Genomic DNA, 10,645 nt, shown 5'->3' with positions numbered 1-10,645 from the left:
CTTCCAAATTTCTTGGCAGAGATGAGTGAGTGTCTCTTGTGCCACCTCACTTTCTTGAAAGAAAATTTCTTCTTGGGGTGATGAAAATTAGATCGTCGTTATGGCTATTCATCATTGTGATTATACTGAACTACATGTACACTTTGGAACAGTGATTTTTTTATGTGAATTATATCTCAAAAATACAGTTAAAAGACATATTCTAAACCATCTCTTTATAAATGTTTGTATCTATACAAAAAAACTGTTGTTGTTGTTAAGTGCCATCAAGTCAATTCTGACTCTAGCAACCCTGTATAGGGTTTCCAAGGAGCAGTTAGTGAGCTTGAACCTCCGGCCATACAAAAAAAATTAACCTTTACCAATTAATATTTCAATTCACATATCGATCTGTTTTATAACATCTGACTAGCAGTTGTTGTTGCTAGGTGTCCTCAAGTCTACATTTACCAAACATGATATCCTTCTCCAGGGACTGATCCTTCTTGATAATATGTAGGAAATCTGAGAGACAAAGTCTGGCAATCCTGGTTTCCAAGGAGTATTCTAGCTGTGCTTCTTCCAACACAGATTGCTTTCTTCTTTTGCCAGTCCATGGTACTTTTCATAGTTTCCTCCAACATCGTAACTCAGATGTATCAGTTCTTCTACGGTCCTCTTTATTCACTGTCTTTCACACACATATGAGGTTGTTGAAAATACCATGGTCAGGCATACCTTTGTCCTCAAATTGACATCTTTGGTCTTCAGCACTTTAAAGAGGTTTTGTACAGCAGATTTTCCTGATGGAATACGTTGTTTGATTTCTTGACTACTGCTTCCATGAGTGTTGATGGAAGATCCAAACAAAATGAAGTCTAACAACTTCACTCTTTTCTCCATTTATATGGATGTTGTTTATTGGTCCAGTGGTGATGATTTTTGTTTTTTTTTACATTGGAATACAACCCATACCTAAAGGCTGTAGTCTTTGATCTTCATCAGTAAGTATTTTAAGTCCTCTTCACTTTCAGCAAGCAAGGTTATATCATCTGCATATCACATATTATTAGTAAGTCTTCCTCTAATCCTGATGCCACATTTTTCTTCATATAAGCCATCTTCTTGGATTATTTGCTCAGCATATAGACTGAATAAGTAGAAAAATAAAACCCTGGTGCATGTTTCTTAATTTTAAACCATTTGGTGTTATTGTTCTGTCCAAACAATGGGCTCTTGGTCTTGTACAGGCTCCTTATGAGCACAATAAAGTATTCTGGAATATTAATTCTCCACAATGTTATCCACAGCTTTTCATGATCCAAACATTCAAAAGTCTTTGCATAGTCAATAAAGCACAGGTACATATTTTTGTGGTATTCTCTGCTTTCAGCCAAGATCAATCTGACATCAATAATGATATCCTTCATTCCACATCCTCTTCTGAATCTGGCTTGAAACCTCTGAAAGTCCTCTGTCAATGTATGATTGAAGCCATTTTTGTATTCTCTTTAACAAGATTTTACAATATAAATATTGCCCAATGATTTCTGCATTCCATTGGGTCATCTCTCTTTGGAATGGGCAAAAGTATGTCTTCCTGTCAGTAGGCCAGGCAGTTATCTTCCAAATTTCCTGGCAGGAATGAATGAGTGCCTCCAGTGCTGTATCAGTTTGTTGAAAGGTTTCAATTTGTATTCATAAATTCCTAGTGGTGGTGGTTACGTGCCATGGAATTGGTTCTGACTCATAGTGACCTTGTACAGGGTTTCCAAGGCTGTAAATCTTTACGGGAGCAGAAAGCCTCATCTTTCTCCCGCAGAACAGCTGGTAGTTTCGAACTGCTGACCATGTGGTTCACAGCCCAATTCGTAACCACTATGCTACCAGTGTCCCTTATTTGTCAATGCTTGCAATGCACTTTTGACTTCTTCATTCATTATCATTGGCTCTTGATCATATGCTACCTCTTGAAATGGTTCAGCCTCTACTATTTCTTTTTGCTACAGTGACTCTGTGTATTCCTTCCATCTTCTTTTAATGCTTTCTGTATCATTCAATATTTTGCCCATAGAATTCTTCAATATTGCAAGTTGAGGCTTGAATTTTTTCTTCAGTTCCCTCAGCTTGAGAAATGCTGAGTGTGTTCTTCCCTTTTGGTTTTCTAATTCCGGGTTTTTGCACATTTTGGTATAATATTTGGCCTTGTCTTCTTGAACTGACCTTTGAAACTTTCTATTCAGCTCTTGCATCTCATTTCTTCCATTTGCTTTAGCATCTCTATGCTGGAGATCAAGTTTCAGAATCTCTTCTGACATCCATTTTGGTCTTTTCCTTCTTCACATTCTTCCTAATGACCTTTTGCTTTCTTCCTGTATGATATTCTTGATGTCATCCCACAACTCTTCTGGTCTTTGGTCTCTAGTGTCCAATGTATTAAATCTCTTCTTCAGATGATCTCTAAATTCAGGTGGGGTATGTTCAAGGTCATATTTTGGCTCTTGTGGGTTTGTTTTACTTTTCTTCAGCTTCAGCCTGAACTTGTATATGAGCAAGACCATAGTCTGTCCCTGGCCTTGTTTTGGCTGATGATATTGAACTTTTTTACCATGTCTTTTCACAGGTGTAGTAAATTTGATTTCTGTGTATTCTATCTACATGTGTTCACGTGTTGTTTAAAAAAGGCATTTGCAATGATGAAGTACTTGGTCTTGCAAAATTCTATCATGCACTCTCCAGCATCATTTCTATCACTAACATTATATTTTTCAACTATTGATCTTTCCTCTTTGTTCCCAACCTTTGCTACATTCCAATCACCAGTAATTATTAATATATCGTGATTGCATGTTTGATCAATTTCAGACTGAAGAAGTTGGTAGAATTCTTCAATTTCATCATCATTGGCTTTAGTAGTTGGTGTGTATATTTGTAAAATAATGGTATTAACTGGTCTTTCTGGTAGGCATATGGATGTTATTCTACCACAAACAGCATTGTACTTCAAGACAGATCTTGATTTTTTTTTTTTTTTTTATGAATGTAATGCCATTACTTTTTGTCAATCCCAGCATAATGAAAAAAAATGTGGTTGTCAAAAACAAAATGATCAGTACCAGTCCATTTCAGCTCACTAATGCCGAGGATGTCGATGTTTATGCATTCCATTTCATTTCTGACAACTTCCAATTTTCCTAGATTTATAATTCAAGCATTCCATGTTTTGATTACTAATAGATGTTTACAACTGTTTTTCTTCATTTTGAGTTGTGCCCCATTTAAGTCATCACCTTCAACTCTGCTTTGGGAAGGCAGCACTTCTCCCATCACATTTTAAGTACCTTCCAACCTGAGGGGCTCATCTTCCAGCACTATATGACAATATTATGGTGATCTTCATCATTTTTCAGTATTCAGTATTCTGCTGGTGACAGTGTTCCACTGCTATTCATAAGGTTTTCAGTGACTAAATATTCGGAAATGTTTAGTCAGTCTTCATCTGGAAGCTCAGCTAAAACCTGTCCACCGTGGGTGACCCTACTGGTATTTAAAATACCCACAGCATAGTTTCCAGAATCACAGCAAGCCACCTGCTCGACAAACTGACAGATTAGTGGTGGATGCTGGAAGTACATGATCAATTTTAACACAGAGCTTATTACCTAGTCTGGATTTATTTTCAGCAGCAAATGTTGCTGACAACTTATGGTTTCAGTACTTAATTTAGAACACTTTTTAAATCAACAACATGTTTTCTTTGACACAAGAGGGAACCAAGCCAATGGGTTTTCTGCTGCCTCTGCCCCAGAACACAAAAGTCAAAAAAGGGAAGTGAGAGCAAAGCAGAAACACATGTCTACTTCTGTGCACCAAAGTGCCCACCAGCAGGTGTGAGCACTTCCAACGCACTTATCCAACTAATGTTTGATTGCCCACTCACTGGGGACCAAGCTGGGAAAAGGGCTGTGAACAAGAAGGATAACAATGTCTGTACTGATAGCCAGTTCAGTTGATTATCACAATATGATGCAAGGTTTAGCATGGAATAAAAGTCGGGATGATGGGGGAGAAAAGGCCACAGGTAGGGCCTCAGGGGACTTTGAGTTCTGGTCCTGACTCTGCTTGGGCTCATTTTTCAACTTTTTAATGTCAGGGTTTCCTCTCTTGGAGGAAGTAAAGTGTTGGCCTAAATCCTGGGTTCTCAATTGTAACTTTACATTAGAATCATCTGGAAACTTAAAAAAACTTGTGATGCTCAGGCCATGCCCTCAGCCAACTAAATCATTATCCCTGGGCAAGGTACAGGAAGCAGCATTTTTTATGACAGGGTTGTTTGTATTCATTCACCATACTTCTTCAACCTGTAATCTGAGCAAATTAATCTGAGAAGCTGGGTTATATGAAGAAAAACGTGTCATCAGGATTGGAGGAAGACTCATTAACAACCTGCGATATGCAGATGATACAAGCTTGCTTGCTGAAAGTGAAGAGAACTTAAAATACTTACTGATGAAGATCAAAAACCACAGCCTTCAGTATGGATTGCACCTCAAAGTAAAGAAAGCAAAAATCCTCACCAATGGACCAATAAACAACATTCTTATCAATGGAGAAAAGATTGAAGTTGTCAAGGACATCATTCTTCTTGGATCAACTATGAATACTCACGGAAGCAGCAGTCAAGAAATCAAATGACGTATTGCATTAGGCAAATCTGCTGCACAAGACCTTTTTGGGATGTTGAAGAGCAAAGATGTCAGCTTGAGGACTAAGGTGCTCTTGACCCAAGCCATGGTATTTTCAATAACCTCAGATGCATGCAAAAGCTGGAGAATAGATAAGGAAGACAGTAGGAGAATTGTTGCTTTTGAGTTATGGTGTTGAAGAAGAATAATGAAAGTGCCAAAGGCTGCCAAAAGAACCAACAGATCTGTGCTGGAAGAAGTGCAGCCAGAGGGCTCCTTGGAGGCCAGGATGGCCAAACTTTGTCAGGAGGGACCAGTCGCTGGAGAGGGATATCATGTTTGGTAAAGTGGAGGGTCAGAGAAAAAGAGGAAGACCCCCAGCGAGATAGATTGGCAAAGTGGCAGCATTAATGGGCTCACGCGTGGCAAAAATAGTGAGGTTAGCCCAGGACCAGGCAGTGTTTCATTCTGTTGTGCACAGGTTGTTATGAGTCGGTACCAACTCAATGGCACCCAACAACAGGTGAGTTCAAGCTAATCACACCGATTCTTAAGACCACAGAACCTTTCTGTGCTGTGGCCAAAAAAGACAATGAAAGTGAAGGCAGTGAGATACAACATCATTGTGAAGGAAGAGAAAAGGGGCCATGTGGGTGACTTCTAGCAGCTGAGAAAGCAAGAAAACAGATTTCCCCAGGAGCCTCCAGAAAGAACACATCACTGGTTTTTAACCCAGTGAAACCTGTGTTAGGTTGCTGATCTATCATAAATTGCTGTTATTTTAAGTGTGAGACTGTGTTGTTTTAAGTGTGAGACTGTGGTAGCTGGTACAGCAATAATAGGAAATTAATGTAATGCCTCTCCAAGCCAGTCTCCTCTCCTGACTTCCCTATTGGTGTCCCTTATAGAGTTGTTGTTGTTAAGTGCCGTCGAGTCGGTTCTGACCCATAGCGACCCTGTACAGGGTTTCCAAGGGTGTAAATCTTTACAGGAGTAGAAAGCCTCATTTTCTCCCGTGGAGCGGCTGGTACTTTCGAACTGCTGACCTTAAGGTTTGCAGCCCAATTCGTAACCACTACGCTACCAGAGCTCCTCCCTTATAGAGTATATGTGGGTAATGGCTTCATCATTTCCCCAGACATGTGGGGGAAACCTCCGTCAGTGTGGCCCCTGATGGAGATTCATCTGCTGCAGATGGAGTTGACCTCCAGTGACTTTCCTACCCATATCCTGTCTGCCATCCCTCAAGGCCACCACCCTCATTAATGCCTACAGTGCCGATTACTTTCATTACCTCTTAAATGATTTACTGGCCTTTACTCACTTCTCCTTTCAAATTATTCTACATATAATTAACAATTAGAATTTATTTCCAAAGCATGGAACTATTCATGTTCACCTCATGAGTGAAAAGTTTCCATGGCTTTTGATGTTTCATTAAATGAACTGAAAGTCCTCCATGCACTGACCCTTACTCTGTTGGTGTTGCTGTTTTTGTTAATTTCCACTGATTCTGACAGTTAAAGATTGACTTGTGTTTCCCCCAAATGCACATAGCACAGAAGGAGAAGCATTGCATTGCTTAACCAAAAGGTCTGTAGTTTCAACTCACCAGTTGCTCTGTCGGAGAAAGATGAGGCTTTCCATTATCATAAAGATTTATGGCCTCAGAAACCATATACAGGAACTGACTCCGTGCTAGTGAGAATGTTTTGAAAACATTTTTGTTGTTATGTGCCCTCGAGTCAATTCCCACTCAAAGAGTCCTTGCATAGGGTTTCCAAGGAACAGCTGGTGGGTTTGAACTGCTGAATGTGTGGTTCACAATCCAGTGCTGATCCTATAGAGCCACACACAGTTTTGAAAATAAGTGTTGCAAATCCTACTATGCCTGCGGTTATCATCCAGTTTGGGAATGGGTTTTCTTTAGTATGTTAGGCAGCTTTAGTGTAGGGTGTGTTTTCAGTCAATCTCTTTTGAAATATAAAGGAGCAGATTAAGCAAGCAGCAAGAACTAAGAGATTGGGGAAGATAGACACCAGGTGAGATCTCTAAGAAACCAAGAAAAAGCTGAAGAAAGACAATGACCTTCCTTCAAAGCTGACGGAAACAAAAGCCTTTTCTTGGAGCTGGTGCTCTGAATTCAGACTTCTGGTCTCCTAACTGCAAACAAACAACTTTCCCACACTTGTGGTCTTTCTGCCATAGCAGCACTGACTCGTGGTGACCCCACGTAGGCATAGAACTACACTGTGACTTTTCAGATCTCCAGGCCGTCCTTCCTAGGCACTTTTGTGTAGGTTAGAAATGTAGGATAAGCACTCAACCATAAGGTGGGCGGCTCAAACTCACCAGTTGCTCTTAAGACACCATATACAGGGTCACTATAAGTTAAACCGGCTCCAAGGCATTAACAATAACCTTCTGATTAGTAGTTAAGAAGTTAATTACTTATATTACCCAGTTGCCAGACCCTTACATGATTTTCCATCATAAGTACGAAGACAACTTCACTCTCTCTTTAGAGTGCAAACCCAGACAGTCCTGGAAAATCCTTGACTCTGTGCTTTTGTTCATGATTGTCTCTCCACCTGGAACACCCTCCTTGATGGGCAGTCTAAGTATGTGAGACAGCAGAGTGTGGTGGAGAGATAGGAAGCCTGGAAATTCAAAGCTCTGTGTTCCAGTTCTCAACCTGTGATTCACCAGCTGTAGGATCATGGGTAATTTGCTTATAAACTTCTCTAAGTCTCAGTTTTCTCATCCCTAAAACAGGTATGCAGTCCTGGTGTGATGCAGTGGGTTAATGCGCTGTACTGCAAAATCCGTTTGAACTGCAAGGTTGGCGATTTAAGCTCATCAGCCACTCCTCGGGAACCGTATACAGGATTGCTATGGGTCAGAACTGACTTGATGGCACTTAGTAAGTCACAGATGTTATGAGACACGAGTGACATGGCATATGTTGTTGATAAGTGCGGATGAGTTGGTTCCAACTCATAATGACCCTGACTAGAGTTTCTGGGGAGCAGCTGGTGGGTTTGAACCACTGACCCTGTCATTCAAACCAACTTTATGTTCCAGACAATATCTTTCAGTGCCACATCTGGACCTTTATACACTTAAAAGTACCATATACATAAAGGTATTGTTACCTTCTTATGTTGTTGTTGTTGTTAAGTGCCGTCGAGTTGATTCCGACTCATAGCGACCCTGTAGAGGGTTTACGGGGAGTGACTGGTGAGCTTGAACCACCGACCTTGAAGTTCAAATGGCTTTGCAGTCTGGCGCATTAACCCACAGTGCCACACCTTCCTATGAGGCCCCACTTAAAAGCCACTTCTCTCACTAAGGTTTTCTGACCTCTCAAGTACCCTTCAAAAACACAGAAATTTTTACCATGACATTTACTCTTAGCTTTGTGCATTTTTAACAGCAAAGAATAGCCCACAGAAAAGGTTTTAAAGTCAGAAACCCCTGGGTTTACATCTGTCACTTGTCAGCAAAAGGACCCTGAGCAAATTACTACTCTTCTCTGAGCATCAGTTTTCCCCATCTGTAAAATGGGTATTGTAATAATACTCATCACATAGGGCTGATGTAAGGATGAAATGAGATAAATGCATTTAAAATATCTGCATGGAAAAAGGAGTCCTGGTGTGGCGATGTAGGATAAGCACTCGACTGTATCATTGGTTTGAACTACGCAAGGTTGATGGTTCAAACTCACTCTTTGGAAATCCTATATAGGGTCACAATCATCAGAACCGACTCGATGGCACTTAACAAGAAGAAGAAGCATGGGCAAAGTGTTCAACAAGTGATAAATTTGTTTATTTCCATTTGACTTTGTGAGAATCAAGACTGGGCCCTATTTGTCCATCTATACCTTTCCAACATTTGGCGTAGTTCAGATGCATGATAGTTATTGAATGAATGAGCAGAAAATGTAAGATAAGGTTTTGAATATAAATGATATATTGTAAAAGCAAAGAAACAAACAAAAAACCAACACTGAGCCACCAGCTACATCCAATGAGAATTATACAAGGGGGTTTCAAAAAGTTAATCGAAAAAATGAAATTAAAATATAATGGTATTTTTCCAAGGACTTTTTGAAGCCCCCTTGTATTCTCTTTGAGTGAGAAATTTGGAGTTGTTCAAATGTCAGAGGTATATGAGACTAAAATCAATGAAGCCCAAGAGGTAAGGGGATAACCCTGAGCAGATGGGTCAGGCACTCACACTACAAAGAGAAAATAATAAGTGGTCCCACTTGAGAATGAACCAGGCCTCCAGCTTCCTCAAGTTATAATTGTCATTCCAAAGGCACCATCCCTGGTTTTGAAGAACCTTTTGCTTTGCTAAATAAACAAATAAAAAGTCCCACACCCAGAAGTCTATATAAGACAAGGCAAGATTTAATCATATGTTAATCCATAAAGCTATGCAAGCTCAGAGAAGACAGAAATCAATGCTGGCTTCAAAATTGTTGTTGTTGTTAAGTATTGTAGAGTCTTTTCTGACTCATGTTGTTGTGAAGTGCTGTCGAGTCGGTTCCAACTATAGCGACCCTGTATAGGGTTTCCTAGGAGCGACTGGTGGATTTGAACCACCAATCTTGTGATTAGCAGACTAGTACTTACCCTACAGGAGTCCCGATGTGGCGCTGTGGGCTGATGCGTCAGACTGCAAAGTCATTTGAACTGCAAGGTCAGTGGTTCAAGCTCACCAGCTGCTCCTTGCAAACCCTATACAGGGTCACTATGGGTCAGAATTGACTTGACGGCACTTAACAACAACACTTAACCTACAATGCCATAGCAGGATTCCGGCTTCAAATATTGTTGTTGTTAAGTGCTGTTGAGTTGGTTCTGACTCATAGCAACCCTGTACACAGTGTTTTCAAGGAGCAGCTGGTTTATAGTCTAGTGCTGATCCTATAGCAATTGGGGTTAAATTAGGCCCTTGTTGTTGTTATGTGCTGTCGAGTCAGTTCTGACCCATAGTGACCCTGCATAGGGTTTCCGAGGAGCAGCTGGTGAGCTTGAACTGCCTAGAGGGCAAAACTAGATTTGCAAAACTAGAAGAGAAAGGGGCTCAGTATAAACTGAGGTATGGAACCTGGAGTGAGAAGGGACTTAAGGAGTGGGGTCTGCCTGAGGCAAGGGGGTGTGGACTAGCTGAGTGTCTGCCTTTGGGGTTAGAAGGCTGCCTGGCAGGGAGCATGTTGGTACTCGTGCTACAGACTTACCATGCTGGAGTGGACCGTAGCCTGCTCAATGTACCTTGCAATGCCTGTGACAAATGCATTCCTGTCCTCAAAATTCGTGTCAAAGTTGGCCTGTGGGGATCAGAGAAGAGGGACATTTTGTTGTTTGAAAACAGGTCCAAGGGTGTCCAGGAACAAGCTGCTTCTAACAAATCCCATATTTCTCACTGGAACCCTATCCACATATTATCCTTTCATTTTCTCTAATTGAGCCCTTGCCTCCCTCCACCTCCACCTCCACCTCCACCCAAAATAAAAACAACACCCTGAATCACACTGGACAGCAGCAGGTTGAAAACAGCCCACATCTGTTCAATCAACAGTTTATTAGGTTCACTTGGTCAAGCCTCAGCAATTAATCCTTAGCTGGTAAAAGTTAAAATGTGCATTGCTTTAAATCTAGCAATTTCAGAAATACTCACCTGAAGTTGAAGATACATACATACACGAACAATCACTGCAGCAATTTTTGTAACAGAAAAAACTTGAAACAAATCAAATGTTCACCAATAGAGAATGGTCAGATAAATAATAAAAAATCCACATCAAATGTTCACCAATAGAGAATGGTCAGATAAATAATAAAAAATCCACCTAATGGACTGTAAGTACCATGTGGTGGTAACAATAATTATTGTTAGTGGTGGTGGTGGCTATGTGCCGTGGAGTCGGTTCCGACCCATAGTGACCCTGTACAGGGTTTCCGAGG

General features: G+C 40.7%; 1 protein-coding gene across 6 annotated transcripts in view; it reads right to left on the bottom strand.

Annotated features, from left to right (window-relative positions):
* CYFIP2 (cytoplasmic FMR1 interacting protein 2) overlaps window positions 1-10,645 on the bottom strand; it is a 127,345-nt gene that overhangs the window by 115,285 nt on the left and 1,415 nt on the right. For 5 of the 6 annotated variants that reach the window (XM_006863926.1, XM_006863925.1, XM_006863929.1 and 2 more), the window contains exon 2: window positions 9,919-10,008. The exons of the other annotated variant lie outside the window; for it this stretch is intronic. In XM_006863926.1, the coding sequence (XP_006863988.1) occupies window positions 9,919-10,008 (90 nt within the window). The remainder of the gene's footprint in view (window positions 1-9,918; window positions 10,009-10,645) is intronic. 6 annotated transcript variants of the gene reach the window in all.

Source organism: Chrysochloris asiatica, unplaced genomic scaffold (genome assembly GCF_000296735.1).
Source record: "Chrysochloris asiatica unplaced genomic scaffold, ChrAsi1.0 scaffold00057, whole genome shotgun sequence".
NCBI classification, from domain to species: Eukaryota; Metazoa; Chordata; class Mammalia; order Afrosoricida; family Chrysochloridae; genus Chrysochloris; species Chrysochloris asiatica.
Note: the sequence above shows the minus strand (reverse complement) of the source record. Positions and strands in the feature narration are given on the sequence as shown.